This window comes from Bombina bombina, chromosome 12 (assembly GCF_027579735.1).
Source record: "Bombina bombina isolate aBomBom1 chromosome 12, aBomBom1.pri, whole genome shotgun sequence".
Taxonomy (NCBI): Eukaryota; Metazoa; Chordata; class Amphibia; order Anura; family Bombinatoridae; genus Bombina; species Bombina bombina.
This window is the reverse complement of record NC_069510.1, coordinates 88,782,834-88,806,770: the sequence shown is the minus strand read 5'-3', so window position 1 is coordinate 88,806,770 and position 23,937 is coordinate 88,782,834. Positions and strand designations below refer to the sequence as shown.

The 23,937-nt window shown below is 37.8% G+C and overlaps 1 protein-coding gene across 1 annotated transcript in view; it reads left to right on the top strand.

Annotated features, from left to right (window-relative positions):
• Window positions 1–2,670: 2,670 nt before the first annotated feature.
• Window positions 2,671–23,937, top strand: part of LOC128643093 (protein bicaudal D homolog 2) — a 139,459-nt gene continuing 118,192 nt past the window's right edge. Inside the window, exons 1-3 of the mRNA XM_053696038.1 lie at window positions 2,671–2,834; window positions 7,223–7,464; window positions 10,330–10,542. Coding sequence (XP_053552013.1) covers window positions 7,264–7,464; window positions 10,330–10,542 — 414 coding nt within the window. The 5' untranslated portion in view covers window positions 2,671–2,834; window positions 7,223–7,263. The remainder of the gene's footprint in view (window positions 2,835–7,222; window positions 7,465–10,329; window positions 10,543–23,937) is intronic.

The following is a 23,937-nucleotide window of genomic DNA, read 5'->3' as shown; positions in this document are numbered from 1 at the left end:
GGAGTTTACTGTATTTTAATAATTGTTATTAGAGTGTTATTATGAGTAACTGTACTTAAAATTGTTTTATGAAACAGTTAACCAGAGTTCTGAGGTCACGCTAACCTGACGCATGTTAACTTCAATTGCGCTTAAGGGATCACATTAACTTGTGCACAAACAGCCGCGATAAACCCAATATCCCTTGCGCATCATTGTTAGGGCACCACTCATAATCTGGCCCTGAATCCTGTACTAAATGAAGACAGCTCAGGATTGGTGGGGCACCCCCAGCGCACTAGAGGTAATTAATTATAAGCAGTCAGGTGATCTTTTTTTTTTATTTGTCTTTATTATCCAATTCAGCATACAATTCCAATAACAAAAATAAAAAGAATAAGGAACATCGATAAAGAAAAAAAAAAAAAAAAACCTTGACGATCCTTATAAATGCATTACAATCAATACAATTGTTAACAGTATTACAATATATTGAATAACCTTGCATACATTAATTCCATTACTCCACATTAATCCGTTCATTTATAATCATAAATCTTATTCCATTAACTACACCTGCATTTATGGGATCATAATACTAGGCCCTTAATTGCCTATTGAATTGGATTTTTTCTAATAACCTAAAAAAGGAAAAAGAGAAAAGAAAGAAAGAAAGAAAGGAAGAGAAAAAAAAAAGGGAGCCCACTCTCGTCCCCTCTCTCCCACTCTACCTTGTTAACGCCGGATAGACTTTATTGGCTATCGCCTGTTCCATATAAATTGTCCCCCGGAACGGAGCAATTATCTGTCTCTGTATAGTTTCTGGAAAACTAACTATTATACTCTCCCATTTATAGAAAAATTTCTTAATTTGAGCCTCAGAATTAACAGACGTATCAATTTGTTCCATTATTATTTGATTTTGTATTTTATGCATAAACTCTTGAAGGCTTGGGGCTTTTTTAGATTTCCAATGTTTCAGGATTAAAAGCCGTCCTGTAACAATTATGATATTCAATTGGCGGGTGTTTTTATAAATTGCTTCTTCTTGGTTAATAAAAAAGAAGACGTTCTTAGCTGATATTTGAAATTTACACTGACTAATTTTGCTAACCCAATTACCTATTTTATACCAAAACTTTTTAATTTTATGACAATACCAAAAGCAATGCTCCAGGTCTGCCCTGTTCTTGCATTTTTGGCAGGATACAGTAGATCTATCCCACTTTGACTTCAGATATGGAGTGATACATATTCTATTAATAAATTTAGTGTGTGTTTCCCTCCAGGAGGAGGATACTGTTGCTTTATTTAGAAGATTGTAACTTTCCTGGATTCTTTCGGGCGATATCTGCCAGCTTTCTGCCGTTCTTTGTAAGATAATATACCCATTAGTAGAGGTAATCAATATATAAAAAGTTGAGATACTATATCTACCAGTCAGGTGATCTTTTTAAAGGGACATTGTACACTAGATTATTCTTTGCATAAATGTTTTGTAGATGATCCATTTATATATAGCCCATCTGGGAGTGTTATTTTTTTAAATGTATAGTTTTTTTTTTTGTTTGTTTTAATAACATTGTGCTAACCAAGCCCCAAAGTTTTAAATGCATACTGGTGTCTACAGATTCCTGTAGCTCCTGTTTGTATAATCTGTCTTTTCTTATGCTGGGTGGGGGAAGGGGAGTGTCTGCTCTTCCTGTTTTCCCAGCCCCTTTCACTGAGTGTCCCAGTCTAACCTCATCAACAGTGAAACTGGAAGCTTCTAAATACATTTTAAAGGTTTTAGACTAGAGTTGTAAATCAGTATCTATGCATATTCTTCTTTGTAGAAGTGTCTATTATATATATATATATATATATATATATATATATATATATATATATATATATAAAAGAAAATTATATTCAGAAAATTATGTTTTTATACTATTTGTTACAAATAAATTGAAATAAATTATTCGCTGCTGCACATGTCTAATTCAGGCAATAAAATATCAGTGTTTCAATGCATCTTTCATAATGGATGGAAAAATATTTTTAAATTAATTGAAAATTGATACTTTCAAAATAAATAAAAAACAGTATCTTTATCCCATCTCCTTTAATTGTAGCTAATTAGAACTTAAAAATTAGTATGTTTATTTTGCTAAGCAGCCACAAATTTACAGCACTTTTATCAAAACATGGAATAAACGCTTAGCAGGCTTTCAAAGCAATTGTGCTACCTCAATTTATACAGAAAATCAAGGATTATCTCAAATTTTTAGACAAAAAAAATGCTCTTTGACTGAATGACCGAAAATATAGTGTTATTATTTTAAGCATCTTTCACATGTATCTAAAATGTCACTGAAATGTTCAGACTAGTAATTTTATTTTACCACTAAGTCTGCTTCTTATTAAACTTAAAATAAAAACTAAACCGGTGATACCGGACAGAAAAACTACCTCAAACCACGAAATTCTCACTCAGCTCAGCAATGCACAGCAACACCAGTGCCCACAAAACATATAAACCCGCCTTTTATTTTGGAGGCGGGCCAATTACATTTTATTTAGTAGGAGGCGGGATCAATCAATGATTGATGGTTACATTCGACCAATGGGCTACCGTTTCTGTCAGCGGCTGGCTGGTGTCTCGCGCTCTGGAGCGAGATCAGTTTTCAAACATAACGGATACTCGCGCGTCGTCAGTGGTGTCCGGAAGCTGTCGCAGCCAGCAGGTTTAGCTGTTTGTGTCTCTTTCGGTAACGTTCTGAGGAGGTGCAGATTTCGGTTACGTCAGATATAGACTTCCATTTTTTTTATTTATTTTTTTTATTATGGTGCTTTTTCAGTAATTCTTGACGGTAAGTAGTGCGTGATACTTTATTAAGATGCTAGAGTTCCTGCTTAGTTTATTAAATGTTGTAAATATTGACAGCCATGTTATCTAGATCTTTATCAGTCGTGTGGTTGCTAGCACGTTACATATTGATGCTTTACAGCTGGAATTCAACAAGTTATAAAGTGTGCTTTATACAGCATATGCGGACAGGAGTGTAAATATTATTATATATACTTTTTATTACTGCTGTGTTTCTATATTTTTCAGTTTGAACTTTTCTGGGTTCTCATTTAACACCTAACTTTTATTTGCTCTTTTTTTTTAGGCTTTGTCTAAATCCTGTTTTTCCTTTTCAGATATTTTGGTATTTGCTCACATTAAGTTCAAGTAAAACTTTTGCTTACTATATATTTTTTTTTCTCCAACTCCATCTTTGTTTATCTCCTTGTCTAACATCTGTTCTCATTGGACCATTTGTATCTCAGCTGCGTTTAAAGCTGTTGGTTTCCCTTATCCTCAATCTAAAACAAAATTAAAACACGTGAAATACATACAAAACACTTAAAGGGACACTGAACCCAAAACATTTTTCTTTTGTGATTCAGATAGAGCATTCTATTTTAAACAACTTTCTAATTTTACTCCTGTTATCAAATTCTTTTCATTCTCTTGGTATCTTTGTTTGAAATGCAAAAATGTAAGTTTAGATGCCGGCCCATTTTTGGTGTACACACTGTGCTGTTTTTGCTGATTGGTGGGTAAATTCATCGACCAATAAACAAGTGCTTTCCATGGTCTGAACCAAATAAATAGCTTAGATGCCTTTTTCAACTAAAGCAAGAGAACAAAGAAAAACTAATAGGAGTAAATTAGAAAGTTGTTTAAAATTGCATGCTCTATCTGAATCACGAAAGAAAAAAATTGGGTTAAATGTCCCTTTAATAACTACCTTCCTACATCTGTATTTATCTGCAAATAAGCCCCCTACCTACTTCACACTGCCTAAGACTTCTCACCTCCGGTCTCATCACACTTCTGTCTTTAGCACTTTCTTGTGTTGTGCCTAACAACAATGCATTTTTATGTTTTAAAGGGATATGAAACCCATTTTTTTTTCTTCTTCATGATTCAGATAGAAAGTTGCTTAAAATTGCATGCTCTAATTTTACTCTTATCAGTTTTTCTTTGGATAACATTCTTGCAAAACTGCTGCCATATAGTGCCCCGGAAATAGGCCGGTTCTGAAGGATACGTCCATGGCTTTCATCAAGAGATATCAAGATAATGAAGGAAAATTGATAGTAGGAGTAAATTAGAAAGTTGCTTAAAATTGCATGTTCTATCAGAATTTTGGGTTTCATGTCCCTTTAAATGCTAATGCATTTCTGATTTATCACTTGAATATAATTCTATAGCTAGGGTTTGGTTAACTTAGAGCTGTCATGCTGTTTCTGGGTTGTCACTGGGCTGTTTGGCCTTGTTGGCTGCCCTTTGTTTTTAAATGGATAGAAAACCCAAACATTTATCATGAAACCGTAAAATACAAAACGTTTTGGTATACTTTGTTGAAAAACAGGTAGGAAGTTATAGGCAATTGCACACAACTAGAGCAGTATATGGCAGGATTTTTATAACGGTTATAAATTTGCAATTGCAGTAGGTAGCAGCAGTGTGTCCTGTCATATATATATATATATATATATATATATATATATATATCTCCCGAAATAAGCACACTACGTATCTAAATATATTTTCAACAAAGAATACCATGAGAATGGAGTAAAGTTAAGTGTAGTACAAAACTATAAAATAGCACTCATATGTCCTCAAAAATGTCAGTTGATTAGTGAAGAAATAGAGTACTTGTAGGGGGAAAGATTCTAATATTCTCCGTCTAACATGGTTATTTCTCAGATCATTAGTGGATCCAGTCTCTCCTTACAGCGCAGCGTTTCCAATAGCCTTTAATGCCACAAAGCAGACATGAATACAAACTCTCCAAACGAATGAGCAGAGCAACTGCACATCAAGGGTATTTCTTTAATAAAACCAATGCGCTATAAAGAAATGGAAACTTACTGGAAAATAGAAAGTTTGCATGCTCATTGTAGTCACAGACTATATCTTCCAAGTTGTCAACATCACTTCCTCAATTAATTTTTTTCTGCATGCTGCTCTTAAAAAAGTCTGCAGCACGCAGACATAACGTGTAGAGGAAGTCTTTATTTACTCCATGGACACCTTTGTATAACTTGATACACTAGAGTGCTTCACCCGCAGTGACTTATTAAAATCAGGGGCCAAACTGGAAGTTATGTTGATGAGGTGGTTCTGGGAATTAAACTCTGTCTTGACTACAATGAGCATGTAAACTTGTTTTTAGTAAGGTTCCATTTGTGTGTAACTTTTTTTTTTTTTTTTTTTTTTTTAAAGAGATACTCTTGATGTACAGTTGTCCTGTTCATTCTTTTGAGTTTGATAATTAGAAGTAAATTAAACTCTAAAATTGTATGCTCTGTTTGAATCACAAAATTAATTTTTTGGCTATTGTGTCCCTTTAAATATATATTTCCGTTTTGTACTTTGGTTTAGTTGGGGAGCAGATTACTCGTGCATGTGACGTATGTATATCTAAAAATCTTTTGTGATTAACAGAGCATACCATTTTTAAAAAGTTTCCAATTGTATTCTACTTACCAAATTGTCATCAAGAGATGACTGTGTGAAGCTTATCAGACAAGCGCAGCAGGCTGTAGCAATGCCTCCTGCCACTATACAATAATTTTTAACTATGCAGTTAAAGGAACAGTCTAGTTAAAATTAAACTTTCATGATTCAGATAGGGCATGCAATTTAAACAACTTTCGTTTATCAAATTTGCTTTGTTCTCTTGGTATTCTTTGAAAGCTAAACCTAGACAGTCTTTCTAATTTCTAAACCCTTGAAGGCTTCCTCTTATTTTAGTGCATTTTGACAGTTTTGCACATCTAGACAGTGCTAGTTCATGTGTGCCATATATACAAAATTGTGCTCACTCCTTTGAGCTATTTATCAGTCAACACTGATTAGCTAAAATGCAAGTCTGTCAAAAGCACTGAACTTAGTGGGCAGTCTGCAGAGGCTTAGATATAAGGTAATCACAGAGGTAAAAAGTATATTAAAGGGACACTGTACCCAAAATTTCTTTCATGATTCAGATTGAGCATGACATTTTAAGCAACTTTCTAATTTACTCCTTTTATCAAATGTTCTTCATTCTCTTGGTATCTTTATTTGAAATGCAAGAATGTAAGTTTAGATGCCGGCCCATTTTTGGTGAACAACCTGGGTTGTCCTTGCTGATTGGTGGATAAATTCATCCACCAATAAAAAAAATTGCTGTCCAGAGTACTGAACCCAAGAAAGCATAGATGCCTTCTTTTTAAAAGAAAGATAGCAAGAGAACAAAGAAATTGATAATAGGAGTAAATTAGAAAGTTGCTTAAAATTGCATGCTTTTTCTGAATTACAAAACAACATTTTTGGGTTCAGTGTCCCTTTAATATGTCTGCTATGCAAAACTGGGGGATGGTAAAGGGATTATCTTGTTTAAAAAAAAAAAACATTTCTGGAGTAGACTGTCCCTTTAACAGTATGTGTTAATATACAGCACTGGCATAACAATGCCAGTCTTCCATTCTAGTAGTTACAATCTCAGCCAGTGTGAGATGCCTATACATCTGAACAATTCTAAAAGGTAAATCATTGAAAGCAAGGAGCTGTAAAACATCAAACACAAATTGAGTTTTGGTTATCTTGCTAAAGTGCAGTAAATTGCAATAAGCATGCATAGAGTCCACTAGGCTCCCTTTCCACCTCTCATACCTTCTAGCAGCTCTCCATTTTGTAATTTCCTCCACCCCAGGGGGCAGTAGTGCCGCCTTTGGGAACATGGCTTTTAAAGGTTTGCCTCTCCTGATCTATAATATTTGATTTGCTTATATCAGTGTTTGACTTTAAAGACAAACTTACTCTTCCTTGAATGCTGTACTCTTGTTTGTCCATTTGTTGGCTGATAGTCTAATGTAGATGGTGGCAAAGAAACGTTGCCAAGTACTGTTTTACAAATTACTCATTAATATTGAGCACCTTGTGACTGTCAGTTTGTGTGTGTGGTGTGTGTTTTTTTTTTTTTTAAATAGCTGCTTTACTGTAATCCTTCAGAAGTAATTAGTCTGTTGGGGATTTAATTTAAATAGCTGAATTTGCTTAGTTCTTTGGCTTTTAAGATCTAAATGTCACGAGATTATGGATTTACAGCAATTTGTTTGACATTAAATATACTGTTATGGAGTGGGCTGGTATATGAATAATCTTTAGTAGTGTTTAACACAACTACAATTTCTTGATGTTACTTTTTTTCTACAGGTCTAACTACATTTTTTTTTTCCATCTGCTAAAATAACACAATGGATCACGAGGATATTACATTCATGCGTGCAGAGTTGGATCGTTTGTCTGCTGAGCTAAAGGAAACTACAGAAGAAAAGGTCCAAGCTGCTCAGTATGGGCTAGCAGTGTTGGAAGAGAATTCTGAATTAAAGCAAAAGAATGCTGACCTAGAATCAGACTGTGAGGTTCTGAAGTTAGAACTAAAACAAATGAAAGAGGTAACATTCACATCAATTTCAGTGCCCAACTATTTTCTATATCTGGTTTATTTCCAAACGTAAAATGGCAGTAAACTTACAGGTGAAAAACATTTATTTTTGCACTACTGCATGACTATATACAAATACTACTATCAAGACTAAAGCATGAGTGCATGGTCAGTAGCCCTGTAATTAGCTAAACTGCTTTTGAAAACAAACAAATTACCAGACATATGTAGGATGAGAATGTATATTAACCTTTTAAAGCAGTTATGCAGTTCTATTCCGTCATAATTAGACTGGGCTTTAAAGCCGTTATGACTGAATAGAACGTCCTAGCTAACGGCTGTCCTGAAGCCTTCTGTGCTGTCTTTATTTGATCGCAGTCTGGAGGGCGTTCCTAGGGTTGTAGGACGCGATCCAATAATTGAAATCTTGCGATTGTGTGGTTTCAATTTGTCTACATCGGAACAGATGTTCCGATGTAGGCACTTTAGCCCTGACACAAAAGGGTTAATGGTTGTAATGTTTATTAATATATTCAAAACATACATGCTCTCCTAGAGGTTTTTGTAAGATTGTTTTGGCCATTTTTTCTTTCTAGAATACATGATCAAATTCTTGGTTTTGTATTTCTCAGAGCTGTGAACTGTCTGCAGAAATAGCATGTTTCTTAAATGCAAAATGTTTTAAAACCAGCATACAAAGTTGAGACATGGACATTAAACACAAATTTTCTTTAAAATTGTATTCTCTATCTGAATTATTAAACACAATTTACTTCTATTATATAATTTGCTTTATTCTTTAGATATCCTTTGTTGAAGAAATAACAATGCACATGGGTGAGCCAATCACACGAGGCACCTATGTGAAACTACTGAGCCTATCTAGATATGCTTTTCAGCAAAGGATATCAAGAGAATGAATCAAATTTAATAACCGAAGTAAATTAGAAAGTTGTTTAAAATTGCATGCTTTTTCTAAATCATGAAAGAAATTGAGTTTCATGTCACTTTAAAGGGACAGTTCACACAAAAACAATTTTAAATTGTTTACAAAGATTCATTTTACCTGCTGGATTGTTTTAAATTGTTTACAAGTAGCTCCTTTACCCATAATTTGGCATTTGAAATGGCTGATTTAGCTTGTGGTTTCCCAACCTATACTGAAAGTTTCTATAATGGAGTATGTTCTATTGAATAGCCTAAGTAAACACAGCCAGCAGAAGAGATTACACTCTCAGTGGGGGGCATGATGGTTAAGTAATAAAATAATTTTCCATTGTTCTCTAAGTATTAAGCTTTGGTTTTCTAGACAAATATAAGATAAGAAAGCAAGTCTGTGTACATAAGTGATAACATAATGAGATCTGATATTACCTGAAGCTCAACCCATTGTAATAGGCTGTGGTTTAAAAGCACAAAACCAGCTACTTCATATACACAAATAAACCGAAAAATGCAATTTCTCATACATTTTATACTCTACAACTGGTATAACAAGTCGTGGAAAATACGTTCACATAAAAACAATTTTACAGTGTACTGTCCCTTTTTAAACGCACATAAACCCAAAATGTATCTGTTCTAATTTTGATAGAGCATACAATTTTTTTTTTTTTTTTAACCGTTTTCAGGTTTACTTCTATTATCAAATTTGCTTAATTTTCTTGGAATTCTTTGTTGGAGCATCTATGCGCTACTGGGAGCTAGCAGAACATTTTGGATGAGCCAATAACAAGATGCATATATGTGCAGCCTCCAATTAGCAGTCAGTTCCCCGTAGTGCATTGCTTTTGAACCATAGATAATAAAAATATGAAGCAAATTAGAATATAGAACTACATTGGAAAGTTGTTTAGAATTGCAGGCTCTATATTGAGGCACATTTAATTTTGACTTTACTGTTTTTGTTTGTTTTTTTTAATGCCAATTCTGTGTACACAGAATCAACTTTTTGTTTTTACGAAGCTCAATTAATAGAAAATTGTTTGGAGTGGATTATATTTGCAGAAGGACATAATTGCAAGGAGGGAGGGGCAAGCAGTGAACATAATACCTATTTTAATTTATTTGAATTGGTGGTGTTACTAATAAATTACAACTGAAAAACTGATCAAATATGAATGATTAGGATGGAGATAATTATTAAATTAGCAGAACTATCTATTTCTAATATGACTAAATCACATACAGAAAAGGCTGGCACTGTCTGAAAATGCAGGGGGGTGGTTTACGGTAAGATTGATCATCTGCTGTTAACACTCCTACAATTACTTAAGTTAAGAAAATGTTAAATCACAGTAGTACTTGACCAAATATACAAACAGAAAACCTATAGATCTAGCATTAGAAGCACTACTTGCAGATACACAAGAGCACTAGCAAATCTAAAAAAGAAATCTGTTATAACAGTTTACCCCTTCATGCCCTTAGGACGTTCTATGCGGTCCTAACTGCGCTGGGCTTTAGTACCACTAGGACGGCATGGAACGTCCTATGTCCTGATTGCGGTCTGGAGGGCGTGCCTAGCATACGATGTAGACAAATAAGTTAAGTTAAAAGGGGTGTGTGTGTCTTTTTGTGTTGTTGTTGTGCCCCCCTCCCAACTGATCCCAAGGTTCCAGTTATACCAGGGGGTGTACTCTTGTGGCTGTTTGTAACAATATGTAAAAATGCATCTATTAATAAGCTCATTGATATTTTGAGCCACTATGCGTGTATATTTTTATATACATACTTTGTATACCTGGGGTAGACCAGTATTCAAGGATATCTTCACTTAAGCCCATCAGTTTTGTCAACTGAATTTCAGCTAGGAATATATTTACATGAGTTTAAAGACAAATGATACTCATTTCAAATTTATTTTTAATTTCAGGCACTTACAGAGTCTCAAAGCAATCATAAACGAACTGCTGCTGATGGTGAGAGTCGTGAGGAAACATTGCTAAAAGAAACTGCTTCAAGGGAAGCAAAGTTAACAGAAAAGATCGATGATCTACAAAGTGACCTCAAACAGATGAAATCTGCTCTCTCTGTCACAAGCTCAGAAAATGAACGTCTTGCCACGGTTATACGCAGTTTAAAGAAGGTATGAATGATCCAGGTTGTAAAAAATAAATAAAAAATGTGTCTTTTCAAATAACTTCATACCAAAGGAGTGCAAAGGAAGACAGATCATCCTGAGTTATGCTCAGTGAGCAGAGTAAAACAGAGTTTTGTCCTTTTGGGTGATGGAAGTCCTTCCATTCCAGATCATGGGGACCCTTTGCTGTGTAGCTACGAAAGAAGATTGCAGTGGGTACTTCCAGTGATCTCACCACATGCTTGAATGATGTCACAAGAAAGATGAAGGGCTCTGCAGGGATTTCCTTGTTAATAAAGCGGTGTCTAGAGGGGCTTTAAAAACATACCTCAGCCCAATTCCACTTGAGACAGAAGGCACCTCATTTAAAAGAGGGGATGCTCCCTGTTAATGTGAACATTCACATGCCCCTGTAATATGCAGGCATCTGGCTTTTTTCTTTAAAAACAAAACAGTCATAACTGCTCACAAGTGCTGTTTACCTTGATGGGATGGGGGCGCTAATGGAGCTTCTTTTTCTCACTCTGTTTGTGGGGCAATTTATTCCCCTAAGATTCAGCAAAGCACCATTAATAATAGTGATCTTTTGAGTTTTAGAAACCACATCATTTTTTTTTCTTCTACAAGATACGACGAGTCCACGGATTCATCATTGTGGGATATTATCCTCCTGCTAACAGGAAGTGGCAAAGAGCACCACAGCAGAGCTGTATATATAGCTCCTCCCTTCTCTCCACCCCCAGTCATTCTCTTTGCCTATACTAGTAATAGGAAGAGGTAAAGTGAAAGGTGTTAAAATGATAGTTTTTAGTTTTCTTCAATCAAGAATTTTTTATTTTAAATGGTACCGGTGAGTACTATTTTTTCCCCAGGCAGCATTTAGAAGATTTCTGCCTGGAGGTTGATGATCTTAGCAGATGTCACTAAGATCCATGTGGGTTCCCACAGAATGGCTGAGGAGTACTAGAGAATCTTCAGTGTGGGGAACGTTTTCATGCTACAAGCATTGAGGCATGTTCAGTCATTTATTTCTGAGGAGACTGGCTGACATCAGAACTGGCTGACATAGTTCCCAAAGAGGGAAGGGGTAAGCAGTAATCCTATGGACATAAGAAGGGGTATTACTGAAATCCTATGTATTTTATTTGTATCAGGGCTAAATGTAGCAAGCAATTATGGCAGCATGGTTTAGGCACTGGGGCAGCATAATGGTTTTTATTGCAAAACGGTTCAATATAACTGGTGTTTGTACATTGTGCTGGGGTTTCACATGGCTATAATCAATTTAAGATGCTTATCCACATGGCTAGTTCTGTTCCGCTTTACTTGCGGTTGTTTAAGCTGAGAGTACATTGCATATGATGGGCGGGGCCTAATTTTCGCGCCTCAGATGCGCAGTTGATTTTGTCAAGAAGGCAGCAAACTTCAGCTCCGGTTGGGCCCAAACTGAGAAATTGTCTACCGGAGTCTTAGTGAGACGTTTGTCAGATCCCTGAGGGCAGGTAGGCGCCACAGCAGAGCTGTGGCGAGGTGCAGGGGGTTGTCTCTGTTTTTTTTCACAACGGTTTTGTGTCCCATTATTCCTTTAGAGGGTTAATTTGTCCCTTGTGGTGCAATATCAGACTGCAATATAGGATAGATATACGTTAAAATTGACGATTGTTAACCTTTTTAAGCAGATTTGGGAAAATTGTGTGCTTTTTAATCTCTTAAAGGCGCAGTACTTGTTTTTTCAAAAATTGTTTTTCTTCAATAAAGTGTTTTCACGACTTTTGTGGTTACTAGCCTGTTCAACATGTCTGACATTGAGGAAAGTCAATGCTCTGTGTTTAGAAGCCATTGTGGAACCCCCTCTTACATTGTGTCCTCCTTGTACTGAAAAGGCCTTGCATTGCAAAGAACATATATTTTAGGTGATAAAAGTATGTCCAAGGATGATTCTCAGTCTGAAGAGAATCGGGTTATGCCATCCAATTCTCCCCAAGTGTCACAACCTTTAACGCCCACTCAAGCGACGCCTAGTACTTCTAGTGCGTCTAATTCTTTTACTCTGCAAGATATGGCTGCAGTTATGTCTACTACCCTTACAGAGGTATTATCTAAACTGCCAGGTTTACAGGGTAAGCGCAGTAGATCCGGTATTACGGTACATACTGAACCCTCTGATGCTTTATTGGCCATTTCCAATTTACCCTCATAGTGCTCTGATTTGGGGGTCGGGGAATTGTTGTCTGAGGGAGAACTTTCAGAATCAGGAAATTGTTGCCTCAGACAGATTCGGACATGATGTCCTTTAAATTTAGGCTTGAACACCTCCGCCTGTTACTCCGGGAGGTTTTAGCGACTCTGGATGATTGTGACCCTATTGTGATACCACCAGAGAAATTGTGTAAGATGGACAAATATCTAGAGGTGCCTACTTACACTGATTTTCCAGTTCCTAAAAGAATTTCGGACATTGTTACAAACGAATGGGATAGACCAGGTATTCCGTTCTCTCCCCCTCCTAATTTTAAGAAAACGTTTCCCATATCTGACACCTTTCGGGATTCTTGGCAAACGGTCCCTAAGGTGGAGGGAGCTATTTCGACCCTGGCTAAGCGTACAACTATACCTATTGAGGACAGTTGTGCTTTCAAAAATCCTATGGATAAAAAAATTAGAGGGTCTTCTAAAGAAATGATTTATTCATCAGGGTTTCCTTTTACAACCTATAGCTTGCATTGTTCGTTACTACTGCAGCAGCTTTTTGGTTTGATGCTCTAGAAGAGTCTCTTAAGGTCGAGACCCCATTAGATGACTTTTTGGATATTATTAAGGCTCTCAAGCTAGCGATTTTTCTTTTATTACTGATGCCGCTTTTCGAATGGCTAAATTAGCGGCGAAAAATGCAGGTTTTGCCATTTTAGCGTGTTTTGGCTTAAATCTTAGTCTGCTGATGTGTCATCAGTCTAAGCTTTTAGCTATTCCTTTTAACGGTAAGACCCTATTCGGGCCTGGATTGAAGTAAATCATTTCTGACATTACTGGAGGTAAAGGTCACTCCCTGCCTCAGGATAAGGCTGTGAAGATGAGGGGTAAACAAAATAATTTTTGTTCCTTTCGAAACTTTAAAGAAGGGAACCTCTGCTTCCACAAAGCAGGAAGGGAATTTTGCTCAATCCAAGTCAGTCTGGAGACCTAACCAGGCCTGGAACAAAGGTAAACAAGCCAAGAAGCCCACTGTTGCTACCAAGACGGCATGAAGGGGCAGCCCCCGATCCGGGACCAGATTTAGTAGGGGACAGACTTTCTCTCTTTCCTCGGGCTTGGGCAAGAGATGTTCAGGGTCCCTGGGCATTGGAAATTGTGACCCAGGGGTGGGGTATCAGCTGGATTTCATGGAATTTCTCCCAAGAGGGAGATTTCTTCTTTCACGTTTGTCTGTAGACCAGACAAAAAGAGAGGCGTTCTTACGCTGTGTAAAAGACCTCTATACCATGGGAGTAATTTGCACAGTTCAAAAACTAGAACAAAGGTTTTACTCAAATCTGTTTGTGGTTCCCAAAAAAGAGGGAACTTTCAGACCAATTTTAGATCTCAAATGCCTAAACAAATTTCTCAGTCCCATCATTCAAGATGGAGACTATACAAACAAGTTTGCCAATGATCCAGAAGGGTCAATATGACTACCGTGGACTTGAAGGATGCATACCTTCCTATTCCTATTCACAAGGATCATCATCTGTTTCTAAGGTTTGCCTTTCTGGACAAACCTTTTCAGTTCGTGGCTCTTCCCTTCGGGTTGGCCACAGCACCCAGGATCTTCACAAAGGTTCTAGGGTCCCTTCTGGCGGTTCGCAGGCCGCGGGACATAGCAGTGGCGCCCTATCTGGACGATATTTTGATCCAGGCGTCAACTTATCTGACCAAATCTCACACGGACATCGTGTTGGCATTTCTAAGAACTCACGGTTGGAAATTGAATATAGAAAAGAGTTTACTAGTTCCACTAACAAGAGTTACATTCTTGGGAACTCTGATAGACTCGGTAGACATGAAAATATTTCTGACGGTCAGAAAGTCAGATGTGATATGGAGGTCATTGGATTAATGGTAGCAGCAATGGACATCGTCCCGTTTGCTCGCTTTCATCTCAGACCACTGCAGCTGTGCATGCTCAGACAGTGGAATGGGATTATGCAAATTTTATCTCCTCTGATCCAGATTTATCTGGAGACCAGAGACTCTCTTCTTTGGTGGTTGTCACAGGATCATCTGTCCTAGGGAATGTGCTTCTGCAGACAAGCATGGGTAATAGTGACGACGGACGCCAGCCTCTTGGGCTAGGGTGCAGTCTGGAATTCTCTGAAGGCTCAGGGTGTTTGGACTCAGGAGGAGTCTCTACTACCAATCAATATTCTGGAACAGAGCAATATTCAACGCGCTTCAGGCGTGGCATCAGTTGGCTTTGGCCAAATTCATAAGATTCCAGTCGGACAATATCACGACTGTAGCATTTATCAGTCATCAAGGGGAAACAAGGAGTTCTCTAGCGATGATAGAGATTTCAAAGATAATCCGATGGGCGGAGGCTCACTCTTGCCATCTATCTGCAATCTATATCCCAGGAGTGGAGAACTGGGAAGCGGATTTTCTAAGTCGTCAGACTTTTCATCCGGGGGAGTGGGAACTCCATCCGGACATGTTTGCATCATTGATCAGTCAATGGGGCATGCCGAAATTGGCTCTGATGGCATCTCGTCAGAACGCCAAACATCCTTGTTACGGGTCCAGGTCAAGGGATTCCCAAGCTGTACTGATAGATGCTCTAGCAGTACCTTGTTCGTTCAACCTGGCTTATGTGTTTCCTCCATTTCCTCTCCTACCTCGTCTGATTGCGAGAATCAAACAGGAGAGAGCTTCAGTAATCCTGATATCGCCTGCGTGGCCACGCAGAACTTGGTATGCAGATCTAGTGGACGTGTCATCTCTGCCACCGTGGAAACTGCCATTGAGACAGGACCTTCTCATTCAAGGTCCGTTCCAACATCCCAATCTAAATTCTCTGCAGCTGACTGCGTGGAGATTGACCGCTTAGTCTTATCTAAGCGGGGATTCTCTGACTCGGTCATTGATACTTTGATTCAGGCTTGCAAGCCTGTCACAAGAGATTTACTATAAGATATGGCGTAAATATCTTTGTTGGTGCGAATCCAAGGGCTACTCGTGGAGTAGGGTTAAGATTACTAAGATTTTGTCCTTTCTCCAAGAAGGATTGGAGAAGGGCTTATCAGCTAGTTCCTTAAAGAGAAGAATTTCTGCTTTGTCAATTTTACTACACAAATGTCTGGCAGATGTCCCAGACGTTCAGTCTTTTTGTCGGGCTTTAATTAGAATCAAGCCTGTGTTTAAACCTATTGCTCCGCCATGGAGTTTGAATTTAGTTCTCAATGTTCTTCAAGGGGTTCCGTTTGAACCCATGCATTCCATAGATATTGAACTATTATCTTGGAAAGTTTTGTTTTTAGTTGCTATCTCTTCGGCTCGAAGAGTTTCTGAGCTTTCTGCGTTGCAATGTGATTCGCCTTATCTTCCATTCTGATAAGGTGGTTTTGCGTACTAAACCTGGATTTCTTCCTAAGGTTGTTTCTAATAAGAATATTAATCAGGAAATTGTTCCTTCCTTGTGTCCTAATCCTTCTAAGAAGGAACATCTGTTACATAACTTGGACGTGGTTCGGTCTTTGAAGTTTTACTTACAAGCGAGAAAGGATTTCCGTCAAACATCTTCTCTATTCGTTTATTCTGGAAGACGTAGGGGTCAAAAAACTACAGCTACCTCCTTTCTTTTTGGCTGAAAAGCATCATCCGCCTGGCATAACGAGACTGCTTGACAACAGCCCCCTGAAAAGGTTACGGCTTATTCTACTAGAGCTGTGAAACAATGCTTCTGTTGAACAGATTTGTAAGGCTGTGACTTTGTCCTCCCTTCATACTTTTTCCAAATCTTACAAATTTGATACTTTTGCCTCTTCTGAGGCTATTTTTGGGAGAAAAGTTCTTCAAGCAATGATGCCTTCTGTTTAGGTATCGGTCTTGTCCCTCCCATTCATTCGTGTCCTGTTGCTTTGGTATTGTATCCCACAAGTAAGGATGAATCCGTGGACTTGTCGTATCTAGTAGAAGAAAAGGAAATTTATGCTTACCTGATAAATTGATTTCTTCTACGATACGACGAGTCCACGGCCCTCCCTGTCATATTAGACAGATTATATTTTTGTTTTCAAAACTTCAGTCACCTCTGCACCTTTTTAGCTTTTCTCTTCCTATACCCTTGGTTGAATGACTGGGGGTGGAGAGAAGGGAGGAGATATATATATATATATATATATATATATATATCTATCTATCCACCTGCTGTGGTGTTCTTTGCCACTTCCTGTTAGCAGGAGGATAATCCCACAAGTAAGGATGAATCCGTGGACTCGTCGTATCGTAGAAGAAATCATTTTATCAGGTAAGCATAAATTTCCTTTTTGTGGTGGAGGGTATTGTAAAACTCCTATTTCTCTCCCATGGATTTAATTAAAGGTGTATGGTACCTATTTGAATGAGGAAATTCTCTTGATTTAAATGGGTGGTCTTGCACCCCTCTAAGTGATTACATTGGTAATGATGATAACCTGCTCCAGTTAAACGCACTAAAATACACCTTACATGAGCTTCTCAAATAAGGGATCTCATGTCCCTTTTTATATGACAAGGGATTGCCTTTGAAATTGCTATTGCTCATCTACTAGAAGGCTTTTTTGTGATGCACCGGTGTTTAAAAGCAGTCAAAAATTAGCTCTACAACATGGTAAGTGACTTTTTTTTAGAGAGGACCAGTGTTCAAAGAAAGGGGTTACATATCAAGGGGGCTAACAGCTGATCACTATGACATTAATAATTTGACAAAACATAGACATGGACTTTAATCAGAAGGGTTGGGTATCTCCTGTGCTACACCTGAAAAATACATAGACAATCTTGAGACTTTTTTTTTTTTTTTTTGCAGCGGTCCTCTTTCAACTGAGTGGTCCTGTGTCTGTGTTCAGCTGGCAGGTGTCATATAACAGTAACAAACCTCTTAAAACATTGTTTTTTTTTTTATTTTTTATACCCCCCCCTCACAATAGAACACTATCAGTAGGCCTCTAAGAGAATGACATCCCACCATTGTAATTTCTATTGGCAGTTGTATCAACATGAATTTCATAATAATGCTCACCAAGCAGAATCAGCTAGCCTTGTGTTATTGTAGGGCTCATAGAACTCTTTCTCTAAACCAGTGCTTTCCAAACTGTGTCGGGACACACTAGTGTGTCGGCAGCAGTGTGTAGGTGTGTCCCTGCTTCAGCACAATTTTTTTTAAATTTGAATATTTTTTTTTTTTTGTTTTTTTTGTTTCTGACTTTCCGCCTGCCCGATACGCATATCACATGGCTGACACGTGATTGATACCTAGGGGGTCACAGATCATCTTAACCTATTGGCGCAGCTCAGGGGGAACTGAAACTATTCCCATTGGTGGTACATTGGCTCCTGACTGCACGTGTAGCCTCCTTAATGGGCTTGTGACTGCATGTGTAGTCAGTGAGTGGGACAGCAGTGTTTGCAGCGCGGGTAGTAGTCAATCGGACTCACCGAGCTATGAGGGCGGCAGCTTAAACGCTGAGCTGAAGTCAGAAGTCAGTGGGGTTTTTTTTGCCACTAGCTCCCAGTAGTGCATTGCTGCTCCTGCTCTTGATATATGGATAGGAAGGGGAAGCTTAAAAATACTTGATGATGAAATGTGAGTGTCTTTATCTAATATTCCACCAAATATTCAGAAATCCCATCAACCTCATACATCCCATTAAAATAGTAAGTAGCTATTGGTGTTATTAAACTTTTTTTTTTTTAATTCTTGCACATACATACTGTTACTTGTAAATACATTTTGTTATTATACAATTTATGTATGTGTCCGTATCTCTTAAAACAAGTTAGTTTAACTTCCTGTTTGCTAGTAGTACAACTGAATTACTGTGTCGCAAAATGATGTAGGTCTAAAAAGTGTGTCACCAACATGAAGTTTGGAAAGCTCTGCTTTAAACTAATACACAGAATACAGGAATTGATAACAAATGTCCTACGTAATTGATATGTCAAGCTTTTGTGTATTCATCTGTTAATGATCTACTTGATATGTATAATATGAAGCAGTATCCAAGAAAGGCCCAATGAAGCAAAAACAACGTTTTGGGATCACTTGCCCTTATAGGACAACTAAACACTGTGGAATAGGATAATCAATAAATGCATAATTATCTCATGTAGTCCCACACCTTAATACAAAGCTCCCAGGTGCATTTCACTAACATGTTGTTAATCACTAGGTTTCACTTTTCCAAATGGTGACACCTAGTGGTTATCACATGTAAAAAATAAGATACCATTTCATGTAAAAAAAAATAAAATATTGTAACTATACAAAAAATTCTGAAAAAAATCATACTTCTAGCTAGGGATAGACCAATATCGTTTTTTTTCAGGGCCGATACAGATTGACCGCCTTTCAGGCCGATAACAAGCCAATATTCTGTACATTTAAAGTTTTGAAAAATCAACACAATTTCTACACAAATCTGGTATAAACTGAACATGCTTATTACAATTTTAAACATTTTAAAAGTAAACTGGGAAAAATAAAGTGCTTGAAAATTAAAGGAACATTATACACATTTTTTTTCTATGCATAAATGTTTTGTAGATCTATTTATATAGCCCATAAAAAAAACAACCTTTATGTATAGTTTTGCTTGTTTTTTAAAGAACATTGCTCTGATTTTCGGACTCCTAACCAAGTCCCCAAAGTTTTGAGAATACCGTCCGCTATCTACTCCAGCTTGCTCCTGTTTATGTAAAGGGTCTTTTCATATGCAAAAGAAGGCAGGGGTGTCTTATTTCCCACTTGCAGTTGGATTTCCAGCTGCCTTTTCAACAGAGCTAAACTGAGAGCTTCTAAGTAAGTTTTTAAACCGTTTTATACTGGATTTTTATATCAGTATCTGCATCTTATTTGTTATATTAGTGTCTTACATGCAGTTATATGAAAATGAGTGTATACTGTCCCTTTTTAACTTAAGTTGCTTCTCAAAACATAGAAAAATGGCAAATCCCTTTTAAACTGCACACTGATATAAAATTAAATTTAAGTCACTACTGCAAAGCTAGATACTACACAATTTCTTCAGTACTCTCAGTAAGTAGAAAAACATAGTGCAGAAAGCATAACATTTTAGCACTTTTTCCTGTTAACCGGCTTCTGTTTTTTTTCATATATTGCTGCCACTTCACTAAAAACACGCTCACTTAGTACATTTTACATTAAAGGGTTAAGATTTATAGAGAGAGCAATACATTTTCTCTCACTGGTGTTCAGCCGTCTGACAAACTTTTATTTGTGACATTTCGGGACAAAACAGTCCCGTTCTCTGACAAACAGCTCATGTTAAAAGCAAACCTTTAAAGGCCATACGTCGACTATCTGTGTTCCTTATCTGGAAAGACGGAAAAGACATGTTAAACACATGGGTCAAGAATTTGAATGAGATGAAAGGCACTATTAGATTTCGCAATACAGCTAGCACTGAAACACTGGACTACCTGGATGTGAGGATCTTTAAAAACAGACACTTTGGGAACAACTCCATTTAGGAAAGAGACCGTAATTAAATTTTACACGAAAAGTTGTCATCAACCAAGTCTAATAAAAAAATATCCCAAAGGCACAGTTCCAAAGGGTTATTCGCAACACCGATGTAAGATGTGCTACCCAATTGAATGAAATGAGAGGTTCATTGAGGGGATACAGTAAAAAAGTACTCTCAGATGCGAAACCTAACCCTCAACTCTACCTCATTGGAACGAGAAAGACACAACATCCCAGCAAATGACTTTTGTGACCACCTACTCACCAGATAGTCATGTGATAACAAATCCCAAAAACGGAAATATAAGAGCACTTCCGGTTCAGCGCTAAGGAATTTTTGGCGCTAAAAATCAGATCATTCATTGGTTTATGATACACATAAATAGAGCCACCATCACTCACCTTAAGATAGTCTTGAGAAAGGCCTGTTAAATAGGCCGAAACGCGTTGACAAAATTGGTGAGCATTATTTCATTATTACTTATGGTTTTAAATGTTATTTCACTGTCACTTTTCTAAATTACAGGAATTATTAAAGATAATACAGAAAGAAAAACACAATTATCCAGCTAAAGGAAAGATCTTCACTCACACGGATACACTCACAAGGAGGATCACTCATTAACATTCATTAACTGACACCTATTTGGATTATATACATTCTTGAAACCCATTTTTACTATTCACATTTGGATGCACTATTTCCATTTTTATTTTTTTCCAATATTTATTTTTTCACAATTTACCACATTTTCTATTTTTTGGATATTTTTGGTTTTTACGCATTTATATTTATACACCTTTCCCACTGTTTCACAGATTCAAATTAATTTTTGTGTTTGTTTTTCATTTTCATTTTTTCACCTGATTTTTTTATCATCATGTTTAACCAAGGGGATTATATCACTTATTGAACTTATTTTTTCTATAATATAGAGATCATTTCACGTGACTCTTATTTGTTTACCCACCAACTTATCATAACGATTGACATTTGCCTATAGAATTGTTTTTTATATATGCTTCTACATTACATCTTGTACATGTTTTAACTATTTTATTGTATTTTTAGTTTATTTGTAACATGGATCCATGCTATTAGGTATTTTAATAAATGTTTGAATAATAATCATTAATATGTTAATAAATGTTTGACTAATAATCTTTCATTTGTTAGATTCTTCCTTTGCCTCTAGTTTGGCGCTCTTGGATCATTTGTTATATATGCTGCAACTTTCTCCTCAATTGTCCCAAATTGAAGGTGTAATACCTTTATCTGATACTGAAGTTGTTTCCTTCAGGTTTACGCTTGAACACTTCTGTTTGCTACTTAATGTCTTAGCTACCCTGGACGACTCCGTCACTACCGGCGTAGTCAATCCTAAAAAGTCCAGTAAATTAAACAAGTATTTCGACGTGCCCTCCATGGTGGAAGTATTTCCTGTACCAGAAAGGGCTACAGAGATTATTGCTGGGAGAAATGGGAGAAACCAGGTATCCTCTGTTTGTTTTTTGTTTTTTTCTCCATCTCCTATTTTTAAAAGGATGTTTCCTATAGCAGACTCTATCAAGGAGTCTTGACTGATGGTACCCAAGGTGGAAGGGGCAATTTCCACGCTAGCCAGAGGACTACTATTCCCATAGAGGATAGTTGTTTCTTTAAAGATCCTATGGATAAGAAGTTAAAGGGGTTGCTCAAAAGAATTTATGTACACCAGGGTTTACAATGGCAACCTGCGGTGCTAACGTCACTAGTGCGGCAGCATACTGGTTTGATGCAGCGTTTGTTTTCTATTCGGACAGACGCTCCCCTCGAAGAAATCCAGGATAGGATAAAGGCCTTTAAGTTAACCAACTCCTTTATTACAGATGCTTCCCTTCAGGTTATTAAGCTTGAAGCTATGGTTTCAGACTTTGCTATATTGGCCCGCACAGCGCTATGGTTTAAAATCTTGGTCTGCGGATGTCTCATCTAAGTCTAAACTTTTGCCGATTCCTTACAAGGGAAAGACCTAGTTTGACGGAGATCATTTTGATATTATGGGAGGTAAGGGACATTCCCTCCCTCAGGATAAGAGAAATAAATAAACAAGGGTCGTTAGAGTAATTTTCATTCCTTAAGAAATTTCAAGTAAAATCCTTCCACTCCCTCGTCCAAGCCTTCCTGGAGACCCAATCAGTCTTGGAATAGGGGAAAGCAATCCAAGAAACCTGCTGTTGAATCAGGCAGCATGAAGGGCCTGCCTCCGATCCAGGACAGTGTCTTGTGGGGGGCAGGCTTCTTTCTTCGTTTGAGATGTTTAAGATCCCTGGGCGGTGGACGTTTTGTCCCAGGGATACAAACTGGAGTTTAAGATTTCTCCTCCCAGGGGCAGGTTTCTGCTTTCATGATTCTCTGCAGACCAGGGAGGCGTTCTTACACTTGTACGGAACCTCTCCGACCTGGGAGTGATCGTTCCTGTTCCAAAGCAGGAATGAGATCTGGGATTCTATTACAATCTGTTCGTGGTTCCGAAGAAGGAGAGAACCTTCAGACCAATTTTAGATCTCATGAGTCTAATCAAGTTTCTCAGAGTGCTGTCCTTAAAGATGGAAACTATTCGTTCCATTCTTCCTTGGGTCCAAGAGGGTCAGTTAATATGACCACGGTGGATTTAAAGGACGCTTACTTGCATGTTCCCATCCACAAGACAACTCTCGAATGGAAGGTGAATTTGGAAAAGAGTTCTTTAGTTCCAACTGCAAGGGTAGTTTTCTTGGGATCAATAATAGACTTCTTATCAATAAAGCAGATTCTGACAGAAGTCAGGAAATCAAGGATTTTTTTATTCTTGCCTAACACTTCAGTCCTCCCCTTGGCCGTCAGTGGCTCAGTGCATGGAGGTAATTGGGCTGATGGTAGCGGTGATGGACATCATCCCTTTCACCCGTTTCCACTTCAGACCTCGGCAGTTAAGCATGCTTAGGCAGTGGAACAGAGATTATGCGGATCTGTCTCCGCGATTACAGCTGGAGCAGGAGACAAGGGCTTCTTTACTTTGGTGGTGGTCTCGGGATCATCTCTCCCAGGGAACCTTCTTTAGCAGACCCTCCTGGGTAATTGTGACGACAGCAGTCTGGGGCTCCCTAAAGACTAAGGGAACATGGAATCGGTCGGAGACTGTTCTATTAACATTCTAGAGCATAGAGCAACCTTAAATGCTTTTCTGGCCTCAGCTAGAATCGGCACGGTTTATCATCAGTGGCTTATATTAATCAGGATAACCAAGATCATTTAGTGGGAGGAGACCCACAATTGCGTCTGTCGGCAATCCACATTCCAGGAGTGGACAACTGGGAGATGGACTTCCTAAGCAGGCAGACATTTCACCCGGGGGAGTGGGAACTCCATCCGTAAGTGTTTTCCAGCTTAATTCTCAGATGAGGTCAGCCAGAATTGGACCTCATGGCATCTCTGCAGAATGCCAAGCTTCCAAGGTACGGGTCAAGGGACCCTCAGGCTGTACTGATAGACGCTCTGGCTGTACCTTGTAATTTCTGTCTTGCATACTTTTTTTTTTTTTTTTTTTGTTCTTTCTCGTGTCATTGCTCGAATCAAGCAGGAGAGAGGGTGTTGGTGATCCTGAATGCACCGGCGTGGCCCCGCAGGATTTAGTATGCAGACCTGGTGGACATGTCATCTC